This window comes from Colossoma macropomum, unplaced genomic scaffold (genome assembly GCF_904425465.1).
Source record: "Colossoma macropomum unplaced genomic scaffold, Colossoma_macropomum, whole genome shotgun sequence".
NCBI classification, from domain to species: Eukaryota; Metazoa; Chordata; class Actinopteri; order Characiformes; family Serrasalmidae; genus Colossoma; species Colossoma macropomum.
This window is the reverse complement of record NW_023494798.1, coordinates 6,904,483-6,918,619: the sequence shown is the minus strand read 5'-3', so window position 1 is coordinate 6,918,619 and position 14,137 is coordinate 6,904,483. Positions and strand designations below refer to the sequence as shown.

Here is a 14,137-nt window from a genome sequence, read left to right as displayed (position 1 = left end):
GTAATTGCAAACTCCTTTACCTCAGCTACTAAAAGCTGCAAAGGACAGCATTGCGCTTACTAATATGCAGAGAGAGAAGGAAAGCCTATCCGCCAAGACTTGATGAAATACTATTAGCTTGTGTAATATCACATCTAAGATCTTATCTAAGAATACTGAAAGGCAAATTTCTAAACAATTCATTTAACTTATTATATACTATTATATTTTATTATTGAAGTGTTACATGTGAAAAGGATAGTTATGTCTATTTACCCATCACAACATAAAATACAGTTTAATTACCAACATACATTGGTGAAACTACCATGCAAATGTAAATTTAACCAGAAATCTATTCATTTTATTAAAGGTGCTGAATCTCAGTGCTACATGTACAATTTGTATGAGACTCTCAAAGAGATTTGGAGGGAACTTTACCCATGATGTGTTTCTTGGTGTTCTGCTCTGGCCTAAACATGATTATGAAACACTTGGGAGCAAAAATACAAGTAATCAAACCAAAGCTTGAGGCCAGAATAGCAAATATCTCTACAGCTACAGTGAACTTTCCAGGAGAGCTGACATAAGCAGGGATAAAGGTAATCCAAACTGCACAGAATATGAGCATGCTGAATGTGATGAACTTGGCTTCATTAAATTTATCAGGCAGCTTTCGTGCTAGAAAAGCTAAAATAAAACACAAAAGAGCCAGAAATCCTATATAACCCAGCACAGCCCAGAAACCTATAGATGAACCTAATCCACATTCCAGTATTATCCTTTCCTTGTATTGTTTTAGATTTTTGAAGGGGAGAGGAGGAGATGTTGTCAACCAAAGCACACAAATAAGGACCTGTATGAGAGTGAAGGTGAGAACACTGAGTCTCTGCTGTGGAGGCCCAAACCATTTCATGGCATTACTGCCTGGAAGTGTAGCTCTGAAGGCCATTAACACCACTATTGTTTTCATTAGAACACAGGAGATGCAGAGGACGAAGGTGATCCCAAACGCTGTGTGGCGCAGCATACAGGACCAATCAGAGGGCCGACCAATGAAAGTAAGTGAGCAGAGGAAACACAGAGTCAGTGAGAAGAGCAGCAGGAAGCTCAGCTCTGAGTTGTTTGCTCGGACAATGGGAGAAGTTCTGTGTTTGTAGAAGACAGCAGCCACACATACAGCTATGAAGGCCCCAGTGGTGGAGGACACTGTCAAGATGATGCTCAGAGTGTCGTCCCAGGAAAGGAACTCCACAGGCTTAGGGAGGCAGCTGTCTCGCTGGGCATTGGGCCAGAACTCAGGAGGGCAAGGAACACAATTCAAAGAGTCTGAGAGATTAGAAAAATATACTTTCAACTGTAGATAGAACTGTAAGAGAATGACAAAATAATTAAATAAATTATAGCTGTCCCCATCATTCTGTATTGTGATACGTAACCTGTCCTGTTACTGATCTCTCCTTCTGTGCATGGTATACAGTCATAGCAGCAGACTGGCTTTCCTTTCTGCACAGCCTTCCTGGTTCCTGGAGGACAGCTCTCACTGCACACAGATCTTGGCACCTACAATGTATGAGACAAGTGCAAATCATTCACAGCTTTTCTATAATAATAATAATAATAATAATAATAATAATAATAATAATACCCAATAATTCACAATAATTTGCATAAATGAACATTTTTCTTGGTTAACACTTAATGGCATTGTTGAAATTCTTTAAATGGATTGAGTTTTAAAAAACATAATATATATTCACCAATCATACTGAGGTAAATATATTCAGTGTTTTAAATGATGTATTTATTTTTTATGCAAATTTGGTCATTTTTAATTTAGTAGAGTCCTCTTTGCAATTTTATCTTAAAGGAACTTTCCATGTTTGATAAATTGACAACTTAATAATATTTGAATGGCTTTTTTGTATGATATCTTATGAAAAAAGTAAAAGCATTTTAATGGATTTTCAGGTTTCGGTTCCATACCTAATTTCTCAATTTTCTTTAGTCATGATGATGTAATTGTAATTTGAGGTTGAAACATCTTCAGGATAAAACTTGTTTTAACAGATACTTACTAAGCTATCCATGATGGCATTTTGTGTTACCTTTGCGATCAGTATTAATTCTATAAGGGTAACCAATCGGCTGTAGCACCTACTTACACAGAGACAAGGTACAAATTCTTTGAAAATCTCATTGATACCAATTATAAAGTAAACTTATATAAAGAGCAGTCTAGTTTTCTTTGACGCCAGTGTTTACTAGCCCGTAGAACTCAATTTTTTGGGAATTGTTTTTCTTTGGTATTTTGGGGCAATTACAATTACAAAGTATTTACTTGTGACAGTCACACAGGCCACATGTTGTTATTTTCAGGAGACCCCGCGCTACTCTGGAAACTTGGTATCTTTATGAATTTTGATCATTGCTGATAAAAAAATTTTCTTAGCGCCTGAAAATTTTGTAACTTTTTGCTTATAGAGATCTTAAAAACAAGTGGCACCTCAGATACCTTTTCAGACATTGTTAGTCTGCTGTGCGCTGAAAGTACAATAATTCTATTAGTTAGTATGAGCAAAAATAAACTCTTAGCATAAGGCAAACGTTTTTTATTGATTTTCTGTGTTCTTGGATTCATGCTGAGTGCTAAAACTGTGATACACAAAATCAATGTAAACAAAGACATAGCTTAATTTTATTAATTTTATAATAATATTTGTCACATTTATTGTCATTTATCTAGTAAAATGTGTTTTGCGGCCTGTTTGTGTGATTTTTAAGGGAAAGTGCACTCATTGTGTAAATGAGACAAAGCCATTTTATCGCCTTTTTCGCCTGTTTTTCTGCCCGATGTGTGTGTGTGTGTGTGTGTGTGTGTGTGTGTGTGTGTGTGTTATTAAACTGTTTTTCTTTTTAGTTAGTGGTACTAAATTAATTTTACAAAATTTTCGCCACAAAATATTTAATGAAGGACTTCTTTAGCTTGGAGTTGTTGTTCTCAATCAAACTTCAACTGCACTAAATAAATAAATAAATAATAGCGACCTTCCAATTTTCTACTTTAGCAACGGTAATTACAAGGAGTGGACTACTTTTGCAATAACTAGTCGACTAATAAAAGTTGTCAATTGTCAATGTACGTTTGTGTTTATGTGTGTGTGTGTGTGTGTGTGTGTGTGTGTGTGTGCGTGTGCGTAACATTATTGCCTTAATTAATTTGAGCTGTGCACCAAGTTTACAGTGCATGGAAAGAGAGTTTTTTAAGTACCTCAGTCTGTCCTCCCACCCAGCTGATAGCTCTGCTCATACTGAACTCCTGGCCTCTTGGTCTGGATGAGTCATAGTGACCCACAGTCACAAAATCCAAACCACCATCTTTCTTAACCTGCCAGTTTATGAGCTCGTAGACGGCAACAGGATCACCACTGGAATCAAACGAGACCTGATAACCATCCTTTGTAGTGAAGTTCACTCTCTTGAGCTGCTCGAGTATCTGCAGTGGAACATATAATTTGACAGGAACTGTGAAAGGAACAGTGATTTTAAACTGTAAAATATTATTAATTGTTTCTATGTATTGTCTTGTTATTTTCTCATTAGTTTTATTGTTAAATTAACCAGTAAGAACCTATGCTGAATAATAGTTTTCAAAGTATTTTAATGTTCTTTTTACCCATGTTCTGCAAGAAAAGGCACCATACAGCAGTGGAGTCACAAAGACTAATATATATATATATATATATATATATATGTGAGAACTTTGTTGTCAAGGAAGTAATTTTTTCCATATTTTTAGCTTTTGTAAAAGACTAAAATCCAATTGATAGAATCGCCCAAATAGCCTCTTTAATATACAAGTATCAGAATGACAATTGTACGGTAAAATCATACTTATTTCATTTTTAATTGGGGGCTGTTTTGCAGCAGTTTTACCTGCCATGGTGTGAATTGTGCGCTCTTGTCACACTGCGTGTCATTACAGATAACACCGTGGATGGCATGCGCTATGGCATACGTAGCTTCGTACACCATGTTAGACGTTGTGTAAATGTCTGTATATGGGTTCTGCAGCGCGCGGATGTCCTCGCTGCCGTCACATTCCCGCGCGCCCTCTGAGGAGCCCTTTAAGCGACAGCTGAACGAGCTCTCCCAAAACTCCGTTAGCAAAGGTGATTTCAGTGCTTGTTCTGGAGAGAGATCCAGAAGAAACTCACGAAGACCTGGAATCACTGAGCGGGGGACCCCAAAACCTATCGCCCCAGCGCACATGTTAAAGCGCAGAAACTCTGTTTCTATAATCCAGGCTTCGCTGCCGATCCACTGAAGGGGAGGCGGCGGCTGTCTCGCCAGTTCTTCTAACAGAAGCCTCATTTCGCCTGCGGCAAGAAACGCTACTATTACCCGGGCTGTTGATCTGCGGATGACGTTTGCCACTCTCTCCAGTTTACTGCGCGGTTGTGTTCTGTAGTAGGACTCGGAGTACTCCACACAGATGCCCTCCTCCTGCGCAGCCTTTAGAAACGCCGCCATTCCATTATTACCATAGTCTGAGTCACTGCGCACTGCCCCAATCCATGTCCAGCCAAAATGCTTGACCATTTTCGCTAGTGCAGCCGCTTGGTGATGGTCACTAGGCACGGTCCTGAAGAAGGCAGGATACTGAAGCTTATCGCTCAGACATGCGCAGGTTGCGTAGTGACTCACCTGTTATTCAGTACAGACAAGTAGAAAGAAGTGTTATTTGTTATTGATACGCTTCAAAGAATTCTTGTGGTCATTTATGAGATATTATACGGCCTAAATTATAACGTACTAAAATTGATATATGTTTCAAAATGCACTGGTTAGTGTGGTACTAGCCTACAATCACCTGTGGAATTCCAAAAAGACCCAGTATTCTGGCCATACTGATAGATGGGGTGGAATTAGAATCCCCCACGAGAGCAGGTACAGCAGCGGCCGCAGATCTTAAACAGGAATCAGTATCATTGAAAAATTGTTCCATGCCGTTTGCAAACTGAAATGCAGCTTTGATTGCCATCGACACTGCACCACATGAGTCGTGTATCTGGTATCCTAACGTGATTCCCGGCAGGAGATCTGTTCTGTTGTTGATCTCGTGGATGGTGAACTCCATGGCACGAGCGAAGCGCAGTTCCCGGAAACTCATGCTGTTCAGAAACACAAGATTAAAACATTATTAACTCAATAAGGAGTGTGTGATTTCAATAATTGGAAATTTGATCATTATCATTTCTCTGTAATTCGTCCTACATTGTTCACTACACACTCACAGACAGACCTTCCAGAGCACTGTGGCTGTAGTGGTTGTCTGGTGTAGGTGTTCTGTTGTGATGTCGTGTAGAAATGAATAGAGAAAATCCCCCCTATTATAAAGTCTCCATTCATAGAAAGACTAGGCATCAGAGGCTCAGCCCACAGCCTGCAGCTGACCGGCTCCGCTTTACATGTTGTTGTACTGAGCCCAGTTAACCACAGCAATGATTCCAACATTATTATAATCGAAGTGAGCTGCATGGCGTGCTCGGTAGTGTTCAGCCCTCTAAAGGCCAAAGTGAATGCATTTAAATAGCCACCTTATTATGATCCTCTGGGGGGTGTGAGCTCAGACTCAGTAGGCGTGGCCATGTGTTTAATAGTAATTATAGTGGTAGATAAAAACTTTTGTATTTGTCTCGGATGTATTGAATTATGGTGTAAGGTTTCCACTCCCAAGCAGAGTTGTTTGACCATAAAATTTCGCACCAACAATTGTTTCACCCTAGAGTTAATAGTTTTACAAAGCTAAGACTCCTATATGGAAAAAAAAGTAAATACGTAAAAGTATGTGGACCTATATTTTTATTTATTATAAATTTCAACTATATTTGAAAATACATGTACATATGAAATACATATGAAAATAAAGATACAATAACTAATGCAAAATCAGTGCCATTCAATCAGTTCCTGTATAATTAGGTCTACCAGTAACCTTTGTCAAAAATGCACACAATTTAAAAAGAAACAAATAATAACAAATACAAATAAATGCAATTTAAATATACATCTAAAAATGCATTGTTTGGTAAATTTTCATACATTGCAATAAATGTATTTGATAAATACATTTTGAATAGATGTGTTCCATATGGGCTTAGGACAAGAGTTAAGCTTTGTTTAGGTTTTTGACTGATGTTGGGGTTAGAGTAAAACAAGCTATTTTTTAGACAATTAGTAGAATTTAAGTCAAATGCAAAGGCATCTTTGAAGCATTACATTGATCTATCTGAATAAACTGTTACCCTACCTATTTCCCTTGTTACATCTGCTTCTTCCGAGACGTAAAGCTATGTCTTTTCTGCTGGTAATGCAACCTCATTGGACAGTTCTTCACAGTCGGAGGACAACACTAACTGTCTGGACAGGGGGCCAGGTCCATGTTTCCCATGGATTTGAATGATATGTTCATAAAGCAGATATGTCACGTAATCTCAAGCATACCCAACTTATTCCCTCAGTTTCATCAATTCCCATCCACTAGCTAGGGGTTCACTTGGAAAGCATTCAGTAGATTGTCTACAAACTGTCTTTCGAAAGTCGGTCAATTCTCAATAGTGCGGGAATCATTATTAATACCAGTCTTAGGCTTGAGACCAGAGTGAAGGTTAGGTTAATGTCAGGGTTAAGGATAGGTGAACGTTGGATAGGTAGCTGTTAGTGGCAATGGGCGGGTCCAAGCACTAACAGCTGAATAAGGCCTTAGGCAGTTTGGGCCAGAGAGGCCTAATGCAGGTCGGGATTTTTCACAGATAACAAATCAAAAATAAAAAGTGAAAAAGCAAGAATTTTGATGGTGGCTTATGCTATTGCTTATTATTGATTAGCATAAGACAGCCATTTTTTATTTTTTTTTACTGATTTTCTGTCCATTCGGATACATGCTGAGTGCTAAAACAGATATACAGCAAAATAGGCTTTATTTTTAATTTCAAATTGAGTTGCATATTTACTATCTGCTGTTTCCAATACTCAAAATCAATGTAAACTGAAAGACAGAGCTAAATATTATAAATTAATTGATATAAAAATGTACAATATTTACTGTGATTTATCTGTAAAAAAAAAAAAGTGCCTGTTTTCTTTCATTTGGAGAGAAAGACTTTTCAAATGTTGTTTAATGAGTTAAGCTATTGTTGTTTAATGAGAGCAGCTATTTCACTCTGTTTCTGTTTCAATATTTGCTGTAATGTACTGATTTCTTGTTTGAGTTTCTCTTTTTCGCTACTCATTGACTCTCCTTCAGCAGTGTTCATAATAGGAGCAGCCACCAATCGTTCAACTTTTCCCAAATACTTAGAGCTCAACAAGCCACAGTCCTCTAAGTCCCCTAGCTCCTCCTCACAAGATGATTACTAATCGGGATGCGAGAGACAGGCTGTACTGCTTGCTAGGCTTCACTATGAATGCTGAGGAAGCCGCTGAGTACTATGAGCTTCTCTCTGGATAATGTGCACAATATTTCAGCAATTTCCTCTTGAGTCTCCATTAGTGCATCCATTTTTGCAGTGTGAGTGAGTAGTGACTTTAATACTGACAGACTTTGCTGCACTAGCACACCCTGTACTCAAGTGCATGCACTGCTCCGTCAGCTGCTACTTCACTCCACCTAAGTCTCCTACCCCATCTGCTGCTGCTTGGGTGTTTATAAAGGGTGTGCGTGACAAGGAAGACTGCTGCCTGGTATGGACTTAGCCAACCCTTACGCACATCCCAGCGGTGCCTCCAAAATTGTAGTAGCCCTGTAAAAGGGAAGATAATTAAAGGACAAACTCTCCGTTGTCGTATAAGATGTACATCTAGTTTATGCTTACATACTTTCGAATGACAAATGTGCCAAATTCAGTATTTTCCATTCATACTTTCTTTATCTTTTCATCATGAAATCAACGAAAACATAAACATAACAAAAACAGGCAAGCTCGTCATAGGAAAGATTGGCTTAACATGTCAATTGTTATTCTTCCTCTAAACCATTCACATTCAACTCTTATAAACCAGAATACTACTACAATAATGTGTAAAGTACTATGTTTCAACCATTGCAATCTGACATTCAGAAGTATGTAGGTTACTACTTTTTAACCAACCGTATTTGGCATTCGCACACACTGTTTTAATCAGACGCAGCACGCAGTGTGCCTCGTGGTCTTTTGCTAACTATGGGAGGTTTATTCGCTTAGCCATTTCACCGCTCACAACAACAAACATATTTAAATACATACAAAACGCACACATTAAGTAAGGCTATATACTGGATTCAACTTGTTCTTAGAAAGAAATGTTTATGCTTTGTGTGTTTTACCTGTAAAAGGGAAGATAATTAAAGGACAAACTCTCCATTGTGCTTTCTCTTCTCTGTCTTTATAGCGAATGAAGAGAGGCACAGCGAGAGCGCCCCCTCTTGGCTGACACAGGCATAAGCAATCGATCATCGATAGTCTTTTCAATCCAGTATATAAGCCAATACCCAAAGACAGCAGATCAGGTTTTTTACAGGTACCCACAGGTGCTTTGATAAAGGTCAAAAGACTTCAACCCCAAATCCTCCCTTCTAGCTAGCTGCCACATACATAAAGAAAATACTGTATCGAACATGAATAAGAATTAACACTTTAAATATTTCCTATTACCACACTAATTTCTCATTGCACACAAACACCATCTTTAAATATCCATTAAGATGTGGGATTATTTTAACAATTAGTCAATGTGCTGTTATATTTGCATTTTTTTAACAGGTCACACACTCCCCTTCAAAATTAGATGTCATCCCGACATCTCCATCAAAACCCTTAATAAAGTCATCCCCCTTCTTTTGCCTTTTAGAAGAATCTTGGGCCTTCTTAGTTACTATCGCCAGTATATTAAATATTTCTCATGTACTGCCAACCCCTTGTATGACCTGTTGAAGTTAGCACCAGACAATGAGGCAAATCAGAATCAGCAATACAACAGAAAAAAAGAAACCTGAAAAATCATGGTGTACCCTTTTAGCAGCCAATAACTTGGACCAAAGAATATCAACAAATACTGGAGAAGTTAATTGACTGCCTGGTTCAACCACCTATGCTAGGGTTTCCCGATTTCTCTCAGCCATTTGTTCTTCACACCGACGCCTCTAATGATGGGTTAGGTGCCGTTCTCTATCAGAAGCAAAACGCCAAACTAAGGTTAATTGCTTATGGTTCAAAAACTTTGACTGGTTCAGAGAAGAACTACAACTTGCATAGTGGAAAGCTAGAATTCCTTGCTCTTAAATGGGCAGTCACCGAAAAATTTAGAGATTACCTCTATTATGCCCCAACCTTTACAGTATTCAGCAACAATAACCCTCTGACTTATGTTGTGTCATCAGCAAAGCTCAACACTACTGGCTGCCGATGGGTTGCTGAGCTAGCCGATTTTCATTTCCGATATCAGCCAGGGAAAGAAAATGTTGATGCTGATTCCCTGTCTCGGATGCCAACAGACATTGAGGATGTTATGAGAGAATGTACCGAAGAATTATCATCAGAGTCTGTGAGTGCAACAGTTCAAGCTGTTGAAGCACAGCAAGGTTCTAAAATACCATGGGTTATGGCAGTGCCCACCCAAAATGTGGGGGAAGAAAACCTGTGTACATCCCCCATCATACCATTGTGAAAGACGGAGATGCAGCAAGCACAAGCAAAAGACACTGATATAGGACCAGTTATTGACTATATTCGATCAGGAACAAAGCCTTCATTTTTCCACAGCTGTGTACAGTAAACACAGCCACTAAGTGTCTCCTGAGGGACTGGGATAAACTTGTACTGGATGATAATGGTACGCTTCACCGCAAAGCAGGGCAGAAAACCACAACTGGTATTACCTGGGAAATTTAGATACATGGTTCTTCAAATGCTGCACTTTTTTGGCCTCACCTGCAAAAAGATATTGAGCGCTATGTTCTGAGAATATGCACCTGCCTCAAACAGAAAAAAAACAAGTTGAGAAACAAGAGCACCACTCAACAGCAAAGTCACAACACAGCCATTTGAACTTGTTTCAATTGATTTTCTTCATCTGGAAAAGGGTAAGGGGGGATATGAATATATCCTGGTAATAATAGACCACTTTACTCAATTTGCCCAAGCTTATCCTACAACATCCAAGTCTGGGGAAACAGTGGTTGACCATCTTTTCAATGATTTTGTTTTGAGATTTGGATTTGGATTTCCCTCCCGAATACACCACGACCAAGGTGGTGAATTCGAAAACCAGCTCTTTGCACAGTTGAGAAAGTATAGTGGCGTTGCAGGATCAAGAACAAGCCCATATCATCCCCAATTGGAAAGAGTCACTCAACAAATCAGTCTATGCGTATAACTGTACCAGAAGTGAAACAACCGGATTTTTTCCTTTTTTTGTTATTTGGTAGGTCCCCCAGACTCCCCATTGATGCTCTTTTTGGATTGGAAACTGACAAAAGTACAACCAACCAAAGTCAGTACCTGGAACAGTGGAAACGAGGTATGCAGGAAGCGTATCAGATAGTGAGAGAACACACAAAGAAAGGTATGGAGAGAAACAAAAAGAACTATGACATGAAAGTGAGATGCACAGAATTATAGCCTGGAAATCAAATACTGGTAAAGAACCTGACTCCATATAGGGGTCCAGGTAAACTCAGAAATTACTGGGAAAAAGGTGTTCATGTTGTTATTCGTGAAGTTGAAGATGACATGCCCCTTTATGAAATAAAACCTGAACAGGGTATGGGGAGATCAAGAATATTTCATCGCAACCTTCTTATGCCCTGCGAACACTTACCAATGAAGCCCAACCCAGAACCAATCTCTGAACGAAGACAAAAACCTGCACAAAAGAAAAGGGGAAAACCAGTGACTACTGGAAATACAATTAAAGAAAGTGATAGTGATGATGGGTACTGTCCCTATCCCTGCATCGAACCTCTGCAGCTAAGCAAGGGAGAGACTTACAAGTACAGTGCTCAGCCAGTACACACCTGTGATATGTATGCCCCCGTACACAAGCCCACAATCCTCTGCCTCTTTAGGAAAGAATGGACTGTTTAGGGTAAATTGATGGACATAGACTGGTTCAGCAAATGAGAGTTGCTCTAGTGTTCATGGACTATTACAGTAATAGGGCACCTTTTCTGAAAAAAGGGGACTATGGACTGTTTAGAGAACAAGAGGCATTTCATCAGTCAGAGATGCTTTCTTATTGTTCATGTGCGTTGGGACTGACACATTTAGTTAAGCATGGACTTGTAGTTAATATACACATGCTCCTGAGCTGATTTTGAAGTTGAGTATGGACTAGTTCATATCGTTACATGCTTAAACTGATTCCAAGTCATGGACTGTTTCACATGCTGACATGCTTTTGAATTGATCTCCAAGCTTAGCATGGACTTTGAGTTTTCAAGTTGGACTGCAGTGTGCTTTAAGTAATAGTTTGTGTTCCTCAATGGGATGTGAATTGAAGCCACAGTTTAGATGCATTGCCCCTTCTTCAATGAAGATGTGGTTCATAGATACTATTATTGACATAGGCTGTTAAGAATAGAAACTGACCCTGAGTTACACCCTGCGAAGGCTGGGCAGTGTACTGAGGTGGTGCAGTATACTGTGGAAGTAGGGCTGGAGAAGGTTGCTGTAGTACTGGAAACTGGTGCGGTTTGGCATTGGTTGGGTACTGCTGTAATGCAGAGCACTGCTGGAACTGCATAGGGTACTGGTATGGAGTGGGAGTTTGCTGTGGCTGAAATACTGGAGGCCGAGACACATCAACACACTGATTTTGTTTCCACAGCTGCTGTCTTTTTTCTAAACAGGGCCCTTGCTGCTGATCATTTTGCATTATACTCAGACCACAAGGCTGTTCATATACTGCAACACCCCATTCTGGTGACTGCTGGTAACTCTGGGGTAGACCTTTTGAAGATTGTTGTGTTGTGGACGCTTCTGGTTTCTGACTGGAGGCTGCAAGACATTGCTGAGGTTCCGATACAGGTTGCTATACTGTCTCTTTAATTTGTGCAATGTCCTCACTGAGACTCCTTAGTTGTGACCAAATACCTTGTTACATCTGTTTAGCATGGCACTTCAGTTCAGAAGAGTGTTCTCCTAACTGTGCACAACTGACAGTAGCAGTGCGGTCAGACCCACATGCTTTGTTTTGTTTTTCTGTTTCATTTGTGCATGCTATGTTTAATCTTTCAAGAAGCACTTCATTTGTAATGTTGGGGTCTAAGAGGTATGGCTGAAGATCATGCTGAATACGGTCACTCTGCAACCCATTGAGAACAGCATGTAGGAACATGCTTTGAACAAGGGCAGGATCATATTTTAGTCCAGACTCAGCTTCTTCAGAGGCCAACAGAATTTTCTGCCTTAAGTTCAGCGTGCATATTAGAAAGCTTTATGGTGACTCTTTACTGCGCTGCGCTTCGGTAGTGAGATGTTCATGTAATTCTGTTGCCCCTTTCTCTTGATAGTGAGACCGAAGAATTTGTCTGAGAGTGGGCAAAGTCAAATCTGTTTTCCCCTCTAAGTAGCTGCGCAACTGAAGCCCTGGTGTGATTGCTCAGATTACTGCATCAATAATTTCCTGCTCTGAATAGCCCATATTCAGTCCGGTTTCAATCTGACGAGCAAGACTGGAGAATGATAATCTATCCTTTTGGCCAGATATCTTAAAGTCTCTATGCCACACTGGCTGGAGGATTTGTCTCAGTTCTATGTACTGAGAGTTGGCAGGATTAACTTCAGAAGCCATTTGTATTGCATTCATATCTGCTGGAGAGTTGCTGTCATAATTGGAGAGAGTAGCTATTTCACTCTGTTTGTTTCAATATTTGCTGTAATGTACTGATTTCTTGTTTGAGTTTCTCTTTTTCGCTACTCATTGACTCTCCTTCAGCAGTGTTCATAATAGGAGCAGCCACCAATTCGTTCAACTTTTCCCAAATACTTAAGAGCTCAGCCAAGCCACAGTCCTCTAAGTCCCCTAGCTCCTTCCTCACAAGATGATTACTAATCAGGGATATGAGGGAGAGGCGTGTACTGCTTGCTAGGCCTTCACTATGAATGCCGAGGAAGCTACTGAGTACTATGAGCTTCTCTCTGGATAATGTGCACAATATTTCAGCAATTTCCTCTCGAGTCTCCATTAGTGCATCCATTTTTGCAGTGTGAGTGAGTAGTGACTTTAATACTGACCAGACTTTGCTGCCACTAGCACACCCTGTACCTCAAGTGCATGCACTGCTCCGTCAGCTGCCTACTTCACCTCCACCTAAGTCTCCTACCCCACTCTGCTGCTGGCTTGGGTGTTTATAAAGGGTGTGCGTGACAAGGAAGACTGCTGCCTGGTATGGACTTAGCCAACTCTTACGCACATCCCAGCGGTGCGTGCAAAATTGTAGTAGCCCTGTAAAAGGGAAGATAATTAAAGGACAAACTCTCCGTTGTCGTATAAGATGTACATCTAGTTTATGCTTACATACTTTCGAATGACAAATGTGCCAAATTCAGTATTTTCCATTCATACTTTCTTTATCTTTTCATCATGAAATCAACGAAAACATAAACATAACAAAAACAGGCAAGCTCGTCATAGGAAAGATTGGCTTAACATGTCAATTGTTATTTTTCCTCTAAACCATTTACATTCAACTCTTATAAACCAGAATACTACTACAATAATGTGTAAAGTACTATGTTTCAACCATTGCAATCTGACATTCAGAAGTATGTAGGTTACTACTTTTTAACCAACCATATTCGGCATTCGCACACACTGTTTTACTCAGACGCAGCACGCAGTGTGCCTCGTGGTCTTTTGCTAACTATGGGAGGTTTATTCGCTTAGCCACTTCACCGCTCACAACAACAAACATATTTAACTACGTACAAAACGCTTTTCCATCACAGAACACACATTAAGTAAGGCTATATACTGGATTCAACTTGTTCTTAGAAAGAAATGTTTATGGTTTGTGTGTTTTTACCTGTAAAGGGGGACATAATTAAAGGACAAACTATCCATTGTGCTTTCTCTTCTCTGTTTTTATAGCGAATGAAGAGAGGCACAGCGAGAG

General features: G+C 39.7%; 1 protein-coding gene across 1 annotated transcript; it reads right to left on the bottom strand.

The window, feature by feature from the left end:
- Positions 1-394: 394 nt before the first annotated feature.
- LOC118818538 (extracellular calcium-sensing receptor-like) lies at positions 395-13,219 on the bottom strand. Its single transcript, XM_036585784.1, has 9 exons — positions 12,907-13,219; positions 11,610-11,804; positions 10,840-10,884; positions 9,899-9,950; positions 4,853-5,153; positions 3,916-4,686; positions 3,251-3,475; positions 1,419-1,542; positions 395-1,308 (listed from the first exon to the last, which is right to left on the bottom strand). Exons 1-9 carry the CDS (start codon positions 13,217-13,219, stop codon positions 395-397), a joined length of 2,940 nt encoding a protein of 979 aa, XP_036441677.1.
- Positions 13,220-14,137: the final 918 nt, after the last annotated feature.